The 12,323-nt window shown below is 52.1% G+C and overlaps 1 protein-coding gene across 1 annotated transcript in view; it reads right to left on the reverse strand.

Moving 5' to 3' along the window:
- Nucleotides 1-12,323, reverse strand: part of DBT (dihydrolipoamide branched chain transacylase E2) — a 34,756-nt gene that overhangs the window by 8,234 nt on the left and 14,199 nt on the right. The window contains exons 7-9 of the mRNA XM_068125427.2: nt 3,684-3,850; nt 3,490-3,567; nt 2,664-2,855 (exon numbers count right to left, since the gene is read on the reverse strand). Of these exons, the coding sequence (XP_067981528.1) occupies nt 2,664-2,855; nt 3,490-3,567; nt 3,684-3,850 (437 nt within the window). The remainder of the gene's footprint in view (nt 1-2,663; nt 2,856-3,489; nt 3,568-3,683; nt 3,851-12,323) is intronic.

Below are 12,323 nucleotides of genomic sequence, written 5' to 3' on the forward strand. Positions count from 1 at the left end.
AAAACAGTACGTACCCAAGCCTTGTGGGGTATAATCTAGATTACAGTAGATCTTCCCTCAGTTCTGTAAGTAAAACTTACCTCATGGATGTCGGGATTCCTCCAAATTTCTTTGTTTAATGTCATAAACAGCATTAGCGACTGTTTAAAAAAACGAATCATGTGTGTTTGTGGTTTATAATATTTTACAAGCCCAGCTACACCGCTGTTAGACTTTTGGTCTTGTTTTTATTTATCCCAACCATGTGACCAATTTATCCCTAAATCACGATCAAGAAATTTCATACTGATCGGATTAAGCGTTCTACTTGTCGATTTATGATATCATAATGAAGGCACCTATGACATCATCATTAACATGTTATTCCACATGGGGAGTACTTTACAATGGTCCATCTTTCAATTTTTTTTCCCCATGGAGCAGTTTTGGTAATAGAGGTGCAAAGTTTTTCCAGGATGGCGCCCATACCACGTGACCTATGACGTAATAATTAACATTTAGAAAATTCTACAGGATGAGGGCGCTCCTTTGGTGAAAATTGTGTTTCAATCGGACCAACGGTTGCAGAGAAAACAGACTTTAAGGGGAATAAACCCACAAAATGCTGGTGGAAGGGACATGCATGCATGCATGCATACATACATACATACATACATACATACATACATACATACATACATACATACATACATACATACATACATCGGACCGACAGACAAACGCTGTTCCAGAAGGCATTGCGCTACGGGCTACGCCGTAAAAAAAAACTTGGCCATCTCACGCTGCACGGCAGACAAGCTGATAGTTTGAACCACCGACCTCTCAGACTCAGAGCCAAAGCTCTAACTGTTACGCCACCGAGTCTGGTTAACGAAAATGGTTTTGATGAGTGCTACAGACAAATCAAAATTAATTAATTATAGCATTATTGCACCGTGTTAACCTCTTCCCTCTGCTTGTGCATCTTGTAGGTAGTTTGTCTTCCCACTGAAAATTTTATTTAAATTTATTTCACCATACATTTAGACTGTTGTTAATGGGCCCAGTTAATCCCTGGTGTTGGGCTAGCGGCTAGGGTGCCGGCTCAGGATCCTAGGATCCTGGGTTCGAATCCCGGTCGATTGCTGAATTAACGCCAGGGGGGTTGACTCAGCCTGTCATCCTTCCGAGGTCGGCTAATTGAGTACCAGTTCACTGGTAATTCCCTGTTTGTCGTTAAAGGCGGCAAAAAGGGTTGGCGCCAGGAAGGGCATCCGGCCGTAAAACATTGCTTCAAAAATGGGACCGAAAAACAACAACAACCACGGTCCCCGAAAAAGGCCAACCCCCGCTTTGCGGGGAAAAATGGCCTCTAAAGGTGGGTTTTTTTTTTTTTTTTTTTAAATACATTTAGACTGTTGTTAACTTTCATCATACTGCAAACATTATCCAAATTTTAACGAAGTTTTCCTCTGAACCCCATGTCCTTAAGAACTGCAAATACGCATCTCTGATCAAAAGCCTTAACTCGGCCAAGATAAACAAACAAACCCATCACACAAATAATCTATATATATATATATATATCTATACACACAAATATATATATATACATATATACACACAAATAATCTATATATATATATACAAACAAACAAACAAAAACTTTCTTATATATATATATATATATATATATATAATATATATATATATATATATATATATATATATATATATATATATATACATATATACATATACATATATATATATAAGAAAGTTTTTGTTTGTTTGTTTGTCTGCACGCGCTAATCTCCTGAACGGTGAAAGATAGGAGGAAACCTCTAAAACAAAAAATGTCGGGACGGGCCCCGGGAAGGTTATAGGCTAGGTGGCGACGCCGCCTCGGCCGGGCTGGGCCCATTTCGCAGTTAAAAGCTGAGCTGAATTATAGTAGTCAATCTTCTACAGCCGCGAGTAAAAGCTGAATTATAGTAGTAAATTCATTCAAAAAGATCCCGGGCAATGCCGGGTGCTTTCGGCTAGTTACAAATAAAAATCTCTTGCCAAAATATCTTTCGTGAATAAATTTTCCAAGCACACAAAGTCTGATCAGTGTCCAACAGAGGTGATCATAATACTAGTAATTAGCGAATACTTTAGAGAAGATCTTATAATCGGCAAACAAAATTGGCACAGGTCGAAAATTTTCAACTAACGCACAGATACCAGCTTTCAGAAGTAAACATAACACTGCTCTCCGGCAGGACAAAGGACATTCCCCTGCATGAATGCTTTGTTCAAAAACTTCCACCAAATGTGGTCCTATAGTGTCCCAAAATAAATCTTTAAAATTACCCAAGCAAGCCTTTGATCCCAGAAGCTTTTTCATCTCGAGGACACAAGGAACTTTGACGCAAGAGGAGGCCATTTGGCCCATCAAGCATAGGCTACATCAACACCAATTCAATCTTTTGAGACGTACATGGCTGCAAGTTCGACAGGAGAATCAAGAATACCCTGCTGGACGACCACAGAGAAGACTCTTGGAAGATCGACCAAACTGTACATGACATCATGATGATGTAAGCCTTGACAATACTGCACATGTTCTGTGTCGGTGAAAAAAGCTCGAGTGTACCTTTTGCTCACTTTGTCTTGCCTTTAACGCTCGTATTACTCACGCTTCCGATGTTGGATAAGGTAAATGTCCGCGACGACAAGTCTGTCTGGCTCAGGCTTCCGGCCTGCCCGGCGGCACGCAAGCGAGCCAGCTCTCGTGCCACGTCCAAAACCGAACGCCTCTGCACTCCTCGCACTACTGGGACCACCAGACCCTGGGATGTTGCCATCGCAAAACCAATGTCGTGGGAGGCCTAGGAGTAAATATATACATATATTTTTTTTTTCATTTTAAACAGTGATCTCGGGCCAATAGAGAATCTTATATCACATACAGCACAATGACGCAAGGAGACATCAGTATACCTTACGGGACTTACAAGCACATTGGGCTAACAGCTAGGGTTGGAACTGCCAACCTCCTCGATTTTAAAGCGGACCTCCTAACCACGATGCCACCGAGTCTGGTTGCAGCAGATTTGATTCCCAGCCGTGTGTTGAGATGGGAACGCAAAACTGGCTGAACCGAAGACAACTCCTCGAGCTGTATTACAGTTCACAGGTATGCAAACCAGCTTGCTTTCCTCGAGCCCATGAGAAACTGGAGTTCCGCATTCAGGATCAAAATGAGAAGTGCACGACGCTAATCCGTCAACGTCAGTACACCTTGAGCGCTGACACTTCTTCTGGCTCCTTTTTAATTCGATACCGATTTTCGTTTGGTGGGAGACAAATGGGATTATGCAAGATGGCAATTTATTTGAGGAATAACAAAAACTGCAACATCACCTCATGTCATGAAAGACCAAATTGACTTGAAAAAATATATATATATATATATATATATATTTAATTCTTAACAATCATCAAAGATAAGAACAAACAAACCTTGTAAGTGATATTTTCACATGCTTCATCCACCGATGCATTCAGGATAGGAAATGACGTCAGGGCAAGAGACGCTGCCTAGAAGAGAGAAACATCAGATTCAAAGAGGAAACGAAAACCTCGAGAAACAGCAAATGAAGTTGTGGGAATGAAGAGCATCAGGAATAAATAAATAGCGGAGCGAAACATTTTACCTTGATGAAAAAAGGCAGATACGAGAGCGTGACACCATATTTCTCTGCCAGAGGTTTTAGTTTCTGGCGTAGCATCACCAAAGAAGTGACGTCACACTCTTCGCACAACAGGAAATGAGGAACACGGAGGGCGGCCGACATGGAGCGCACCATGGCACGAGCAAATCCTGAAGGTTGGAGTACCATGGTTAGTGTGCGTTGTTATATAACGTGTGCGTGTGAGCACAAAAGCTGCCCACCATCACAATTCGCAATTCAAACACCTCGCAAGAGGTCTGCTTGACATCTTCTTCCTCACTCTTTTCTATGGAGTAGGTACAGAGCAACATATTAGAATCCAATATCAACTTTGATTAACCATTTTCCGGCTTCAGTAGTAGAACGCTCTTTAAATCGCCCTTGCTTGATCGTTCTGGAGAGATGCGTTGTCCGGTCTAACTGGGTCCAGTGCAGTTCCACATTACACTGTTTTTAATCCTCCATTTGTTGAAAACTTGACATCTACCCTAGAGTGTCAGGAATCGCTTTGAGGAAGATCAGATCTTCGTTTGGAGCTCGATTTCTGGTTGTGGTGTGGTTGGGTTGGGTTGGTACTGAGGTATTTCAATGGCATGTTGGTTTTTGACTTTATTTATTTCCATTATTCTTCTGCAGTGTTACCTTTGGTGGGTGCATAATCGCTTCCTGGATTCGAGCTTGGTCATTGGTGGCCATGCGATGTCGCCGTTTTTCAGTAGGCCAGGGTTTTCCATGGCCTTTCAATATTCACGCACACAGGCTACATCTTGACAGATATGTAGCGGTGCTGTCAGCCAAGACGACGAGAAGCGCAAGATGTACAGGATTTACAAATAAACCATGGACATCTTGCACCGATCAGCGAGGCTGGTTCATGGTGCGCAAGTAAAAATGAACTTTTATTTTGGATCTAAAATAAAATGAAATTCTAACAAGGACTGTGACGTCAGGAAATTTAAAATTAAGCAATTTAAACTTGACGTCTATCTTCGTAAGGTAATAGCCGGCGAAGCCGGTGTTGTGAATGAACGCGTACGTATTATGTTGAAAAGCCAGATTTTTGCTGGATCCTTTGAGAATTTCGAAGCTTTGACGCACCAAATCGCTCCATGGAGGCCGCCATCTTGCGGATGCGGAAGTATGCATAAAAAATTGCGAAAAAGTTCAATAGGAGTTTGTTTCACCCGTCTTTGTTTGATTCACAATCTGATGCACCTCTAATTTGTAATTAAAATACTTTAAGACCAACCTCGTTCCCCAGGCCCGCACGGGCCCTGGTAATATCTTCAACGAAAATCTTCACCAAACACCAATGAGGTTCGAGCATTTGAACAAGTATTTCAAAAAAGCTTATTTCCACGTTTTGGAGGCTTAAAACAGCGTCAAATATTCTAAAATTGACGAAGAATGATTTTTTAGAAACCTCGCGGCCGACGGGGATAGTTTTTCACGGCCGGAAATATCCGAAGTTGAGACGGAATTCACCGAATTAATCAAGAAGTAAATTGTTCGCCGGTTCATTGTGGCTTTTCAGTAGGGTCATATTACAGAATATCGTATTGAAGGAGCTGGGGCTCCCACGTCGATCGGAAGAATGGACGCGACAAAAAGCTGGAATTCATCCGAGTTGCTTTAATCAAATCAAACACTCAGGCACTCTGAAAACCCGTTTATCGGGCAGCAATATATATCTATTATCCCGGGGGGTTTGCCCAGGCCCGGCGCCAGGGGGCGTGGCCCAGCGTCCTGGCTGTGGCCTGGCAAGTTGAGGGCGAGCCTGCCCGGGCATGCCCGGGCGTCCCAACCGAGGCCTGGCAAGTTGAGCGCGGGCCTGCCCGGGCTTCCTGGACGAGCCCGGCATGGTGATCGCTCCACGTCCTTGATAGGTGCAAGGCGATTGTGAAAACCCAGCGGCAGCCGCTACACACGTCCCCCCAGAATCGACTTGCACTGGCAGGGTCAATTTGAGGGGGGTCCTGATGACCCGGCCGAAGCGACCCCTGGCGGGTCGTGGGAGGGGGTCCGGTGAGGTGGTGGGCGGTCGAGTGGGGGGCACCGTGGACGGGGGGCGGCCTCGCCGCGGCGGAAGGGCCACCCGTGGTGGGTGGTCGACGTCCACGTGCGCCGGCTTGAGGCGGTCCACCGCAATCCGGTCCGACCTGCCGCCGATGTCGATGACGAACGACTTGTCGTCCCGTCGCAGCACCCGGAAGGGCCCGTCGTACGGCGGCTGGAGTGGCCACCGATGTGCGTCGTGACGCACAAAAACATACTCCGCTGTGCGGAGTGCTGGGGGGACGTAGGACTGGGGGTCACCGTGGTGGGATGTTGGCACGGGGGCAAACCGTCGGGCGGCCTCCTGGAGGTCCGAGCGCTGGTGAGCTGCGGACCAGGGACTGGTAGCGTCGGGCACGAATTCGCCCGGGACGCGTAGCGCCTGGCCATAGACAAGCTCGGCGGTGGATGCCTGGAGGTCCTCCTTGGGGGCCGTGCGTAGGCCCAAAAGGACCCACGGCAGCCGGTCGGCCCTACCGCCGTCTTGAAGGCCGGCCATGAGCGCGGCCTTCATGGAGCGGTGCAATCGCTCGCTCAACCCGTTTGCTTGGGGGTGGTAGGCCGTAGTACGGTGGAGCTTGACCCCCAGGTTGCGGGCGACCGCGCCCCACAGCTCGGAGGTGAACTGTGGTCCGCGGTCTGACGAGATGTCCGCCGGTGCGCCGAAGCGGGCGACCCAGGTGGCGATGAAAGCCTGCGCCACGTCGGCGGTGGTGGTGGAGACGAGGGGAACGGCCTCCGGCCACCTGGTGGTCCTGTCCACCATGGTGAGCAGGTGTGTGAACCCCCGTGACGGGGGGAGGGGGCCCACCAGATCCACGTTGACGTGGTCGAAACGTCGTTCGGGCACGGTGAAAGGTGCCAGCGGGGCCTGGGTGTGTCGGTGGACCTTGGCCCGTTGGCAGGCCGTGCAGGTGCTGGTCCAATCGCGGACGTCCCGACGAAGGCCGTGCCAGACGAAACGCGCCGACACCAGCTTCTGGGAAGCTTTCCAGCCCGGGTGGGAAAGGCCGTGGAGGGAGGCGAAGATGCGGCGTTGCCAGGTGACGGGCACGATGGGGCGAGGCTGGCCTTGGGAGACGTCGCAGAGCAGGACAGTGTCCGCGCAGGGGATGTCGGCCAGGCGGAGGCCCGTGTCCGCCGCCCGGAGGGCTTGCACCGTGGTGTCGGTGGTTTGGTCCGCCGCCATAAGCGCAAAATCCACGCCCAGGTGGACCGCGTTCGCGCTGGCCCGGGAAAGACAGTCGGCCACGGCGTTGTTTTTGCCGGCGACGTGCCGGATGTCCGTGGTAAACTCCGACACGGCGGAGAGGTGGCGCTGTTGGCGGGCCGACCATGGCTCCGTGACCTTGGCCATGGCGTAAACCAACGGCTTGTGGTCGACGAACGCCGTGAAAGGTCGGCCCTCCAGGAGGTGGCGGAAATGGCGGACGGCCAGGTGTAGACCGAGGAGCTCCCGGTCAAACGTGCTGTATTTGAGCTCGTTCGGCCGGAGCTGCCGGCTGAAAAAAGCGAGTGGCTGCCAAACCCCGTTCACCCATTGCTCATGTACGGCGCCCACCGCGTAGTCGGAGGCATCCGTGGTGAGGGCGATGGGAGCGTTGAGCACCGGGTGAGCGAGCAGTGTTGCGTCGGCGAGGGCCCGCTTTGAGCGTTGGAAGGCCGCATCTATTGCTGCGGACCAGGCGATGTCGTGCTTGGCCGGCTTGCCCCGGAGGGCTTCGTAGAGGGGCCGCATGAGTTGAGCAGCGCGGGGCACGAAGCGGTGATAAAAATTCACCATTCCCAGGAATTCCTGCAGGGCCTTTATGGTGCGGGGACGCGGGAACGTGGTGATGGCCTCGACCTTGGTTGGCAGCGGCACGGCCCCGTTCTTGGTGATGTGGTGGCCCAAAAAATCAACGGCCGTCGTGCCGAAGTGGCATTTGGCCGGGTTGACGATGAGGCCGTGCTCGCTGAGGCGCCCGAACAGTGTTCGGAGGTGGAGGAGGTGCTCGGCCCGGGACGTGCTGGCGACGAGGATGTCGTCCAGGTAAACGAAAAGGAACGGCAGGTCACGCAGCACGCCGTCCATCAAGCGCTGGAACGCCTGAGCCGCGTTCTTGAGACCAAACGGCATCCGCAAGAATTCGAATAAGCCGAACGGCGTGATGACTGCCGTTTTAGGGACGTCGGCCGCCCTGACAGGTACCTGGTGATATCCCCCCCCGTATGAGATCAATTTTCGAAAAAATGACCCGTCCCGCCAGACGGGCGGAGAAGTCTTGGATATGCGGGATCGGGTTCCTGTCGGGGGTGGTAGCGTCATTGAGATGGCGGTAGTCGCCACACGGGCGCCATCCACCCCCCGGCTTTGGCACGATGTGCAGTGGCGAGGCCCACGCGCTATCGGAGCGCCGCACGATGCCGAGGTGCTCCAACGCGTCGAATTCGGCCTTCGCTACGGCGAGCTTGGCTGGGTCGAGGCGGCGGGCCCTGGCGTAGACCGGCGGGCCCGTGGTTGGTATGTGGTGCTCGATCCCATGCCGTACTGCGACGGCCGAAAACGTCGGCCGCGTGAGGGCCGGGAACTCCGTGAGCAGGCGAGCAAACTCGTTCGCCGCCGGGACGGTGCATGCCAGCTCGGTCGGCGCGGAGCTGCTCAATGTGCATACCAGGGAGCTGAAGGTTTCGGCGTTGATTAAACGACGCCGTTGGACGTCCACCAGCAGGCCGTGTGCGCAGAGGAAGTCGGCGCCTAGCAGAGCCATGGGCACGTTTGCGGTTACAAACGTCCAAGCAAAGCGTTGGCCGCCGAAGCAGAGGGTGACGTTGCGCGGGCCGAAGGTGCGGATGGTTGATCCGTTGGCCGCAACCAAGGAGGGGCCGCAAACCGCGGATTGCCTGTCCTGGTCAGAGGCGGGTATGACGCTCAGTTGGGCGCCGGTGTCGCACAGGAAGCGCCGTCCGGACGCTTTATCCGTGATGAACAGTAAGTTGCCCGTGTGGCCGGCGCTCATGGCTGGTAATGAACGCCGGCCCGGCCGTTTCCCGGCCTGCCGAAGGTGCACGGGGGTCGGCATGTCCGGGCCTTCTGTCCGAACCTGGCATGATAGTAACACCACGCTTGGTCAAGTGGAGGCCCCGGTCGTCGTGCTGGAGGTGGTCGGCTCGGTGTAGCGGCCGCCAATTGCATCGGCAGTTCGGCCGTCGACCGTGCCGGGTGCTCGGGCGCCATGGGTGTTGCGTCGGACGGCGGTGGGTCCCATGTCGCCGCTGCGATGCGCTGTCCTGCGGCGGAGATCTTGTCGGCTTCTCTGGCAAGGGCCCGGGGATCTGTGATCGTCGTGCTTGCCAGGGCGAGGCGTACCGGGTTAGGCAGCTGACGGAGGAACAGCTCCCGGAACAGGAATGCCGGAGAGTGCTCGCCGAGCAGTGAAAGCATGTAGTCCATTCGCTCGGAAGGGCGCGTGTCGCCGAGCTCAGGCAGTTCGAGCAGGCGCCGTGCGCGTTCCGCCGATGGGAGGGCGAAAGCATCGAGGAGAAGCTTCTTAATCGCGCCGTATTTGTCAGCGGCTGGCGGGCTCTCGAGGAGGCTCAGGGCGCGGGCCGCGGTAGCCGAACCGAGCGCAGCTACCACATGGTGGAAGCGGGTGTCGTCGGCCGTGATGCCTCGCAGGGCGAACAGGGACTCCGCCTGTGCGAACCAAACCGCCGCGTGAGCCTCCCAGAAGGTAGGCAGTTTAAGGGCGACTGCCGTGTCCATGTCGGTAGGTCACCAATGAAGGAGCTGGGGCTCCCACGTCGATCGGAAGAATGGACGCGACAAAAAGCTGGAATTCATCCGAGTTGCTTTAATCAAATCAAACACTCAGGCACTCTGAAAACCCGTTTATCGGGCAGCAATATATATCTATTATCCCGGGGGGTTTGCCCAGGCCCGGCGCCAGGGGGCGTGGCCCAGCGTCCTGGCTGCGGCCTGGCAAGTTGAGGGCGAGCCTGCCCGGGCATGCCCGGGCGTCCCAACCGAGGCCTGGCAAGTTGAGCGTGGGCCTGCCCGGGCGTCCTGGACGAGCCCGGCATGGTGATCGCTCCGCGTCCTTGATAGGTGCAAGGCGATTGTGAAAACCCAGCGGCAGCCGCTACAGTATCATCTGTAAAGTATCTCGACAAACTGCGATCAATTGTCGTACGCGTTTATTCACTCTGCCGATCAAGGCCCGATTCACAGCAGCGCCATCCGAGCTCTGGCGTAGGGATACAACCCGGTCCCGGTGTAGGGATACAACGGTGAACATTTGCACTGCATACATGACATCCTCCCCTTTAAGTCCAAAATTACCAAGAGCAATACGTGCTAGATTTCCAGAATTGACATTTCAAAAGCAACATTTCCAAAACATGTGAAAATATGTGTGCAAACGGTTATGAGAATAATGAAAATACGTGAAAATAGAACATGTGTCAACGTGAAAAAAAAACATTTTCAAAGATTCAACCGGTCGGGTGCTTTTCTCTCACGCATTGAGCGTCGCGGTGTACCAGTGGATACAGAGTCCGAGGTGATTCCTTTGGGTCGCGGTGTACCAGTGGATACAGAGTCCGAGGTGATTCCTTTGGTCTCCACGAAGGGTGTAGCGTTTGCAGAGGTTTTTGGGGCATCCGAGCCGGCTGGAGCGGCCACGACGATCTCCGGCAGTGGCGGGTCGAACTGTTGTCCTGACTGTGACGATGCTACAGGCTCCATCGACTCACAGTGACGGTAGGTTATGTGGTCCTGATGTCGACGAATTTCGCGGCCGTCCTGCAGGCGAATCACACTGGACAGTGGACCTGGCTTCTCGATGATGTCTCCCGGTAGCCACGTCGCACCTGCACCAAAATTTCGGGCAAACACTGGATCTCCAATGTTGATACATCGACTGTTGGACGTCTTATCGTGCACCAACTTTTGATTAAGCTGGCTCTGATAAACATTTGATGATATGTCTGGTTTGAGATTGTCAAGTGTCGATCTCAAGTGTCGTTTCATCAATAACTCAGACGGAGCTGCACCGGTTGTTGATTGTGGCGTGATGCGGTATTTGAACAGGAGACGAGACAGCTTTGTTTCCAGGGTTCCCTCCTGAAGTTTCTGCAATCCGGATTTGATGATTCCCACGGATCGTTCGGCCAAGCCATTTGAAGCCTGGTGATGTGGGCTGACAAACTTATGTTTGATGCCGTTCCGACGTGTGAACTTGGCAAACTCGGTACTGGAAAAACACGAACCGTTATCACTCACGATCATCCTGGGCAGACCATGAGTGGCGAAACAGCGTCTGAGTCTTTCGATGACAATGGCTGACGTAGTACCACGCGTCACATAGGCATCAATCCATTTTGTGTGCGCGTCCGTAATTATTAGAATCATGCTGCCGTTAATAGGCCCGGCATAATCGAGATGTAGGCGATGCCACGGTTCGCTGGGCCATTCCCAGGGATGCAGTGGCGCTTTCGCAGGTGTATTCCGGGTGCTCTGGCAGGGGTAACAATGTCGAACATGATGTTCGATATCAGCATCAAGATTCGGCCACCACACATAGTTTCTGGCGAGTGACTTCATCTTCACAATCCCGGGGTGACAGTCATGGATTTCATCCATGACCCTGGAACGCAGATTTTTCGGGATCACGACACGACATCCCCAGAGTAGGCAACCATTTTCCACGCTGAGTTCGTTTTTACGTGCTTTAAAAGCCGCAAAATCTGGGTCACCCTCAGGTAGCAAATGCCATCCAAGCTGTACAGCCTGGACAGTTCTGGACAGAACGGGGTCTCGTCGAGTATGAGTGCGGATCTGGCCAGAATCGACAGCACAATCTTCCAGATGATCCATCAGTGCGATAATGGATCCTGGTGTAGGCGAATCATCAACGGATTCTGGAAGGGGTAACCGACTCATGGCATCTGCATTTGTGATAGACGAACCGGGCTTATAACATATGGTGTAGTCATAAGCAGCGAGAAACAGGGACCAGCGGATGATCCTGGGCGGTAGTGTGTCAGATGTCGCCTTAGTTGGACCAAACAGACTGATCAGCGGCTTGTGATCAGTGCGAATCGTGAAATGATGTCCAAGAAGGTACTGGCGAAATTTGCCGACGCCGAAAACGATTCCCAATCCTTCCTTGTCAAGTTGGGAATAGTTTTTCTCTGCCGGGGTCAACGTTCTGGATGCAAATGCAACCGGTCTTTCCGTACCATCAGGCATCACGTGCGATAATACACTCCCCACTCCATACCGACAGGCATCGCATGTCAGCACAAGATCCTTCTCTGGATCAAAATGAACGAGAACATTGGACGATTTGAGCAGATCCTTAGAGGTCTGGAATGCTGATTGTTCACTAGACCCCCAGCTCCAGGAGACTCCTTTCCTCAAAAGCCGATAAAGGGGGCCCAAAACGTCGGTCACATTCGGGATGTAACGACCATAGAACTGAAGCAAACCGAGGTATGACTTCAATTCGGTCACATCTCGTGGAGAAGGAGCATCCTTGATAGCTCGGACTTTCTCATCTGTCGGGTGTAGACCCTCGGCATCAA

The sequence above is a fragment of the Myxine glutinosa genome, chromosome 8, assembly GCF_964187855.1.
Source record: "Myxine glutinosa chromosome 8, kmMyxGlut1.1, whole genome shotgun sequence".
Taxonomy (NCBI): domain Eukaryota; kingdom Metazoa; phylum Chordata; class Myxini; order Myxiniformes; family Myxinidae; genus Myxine; species Myxine glutinosa.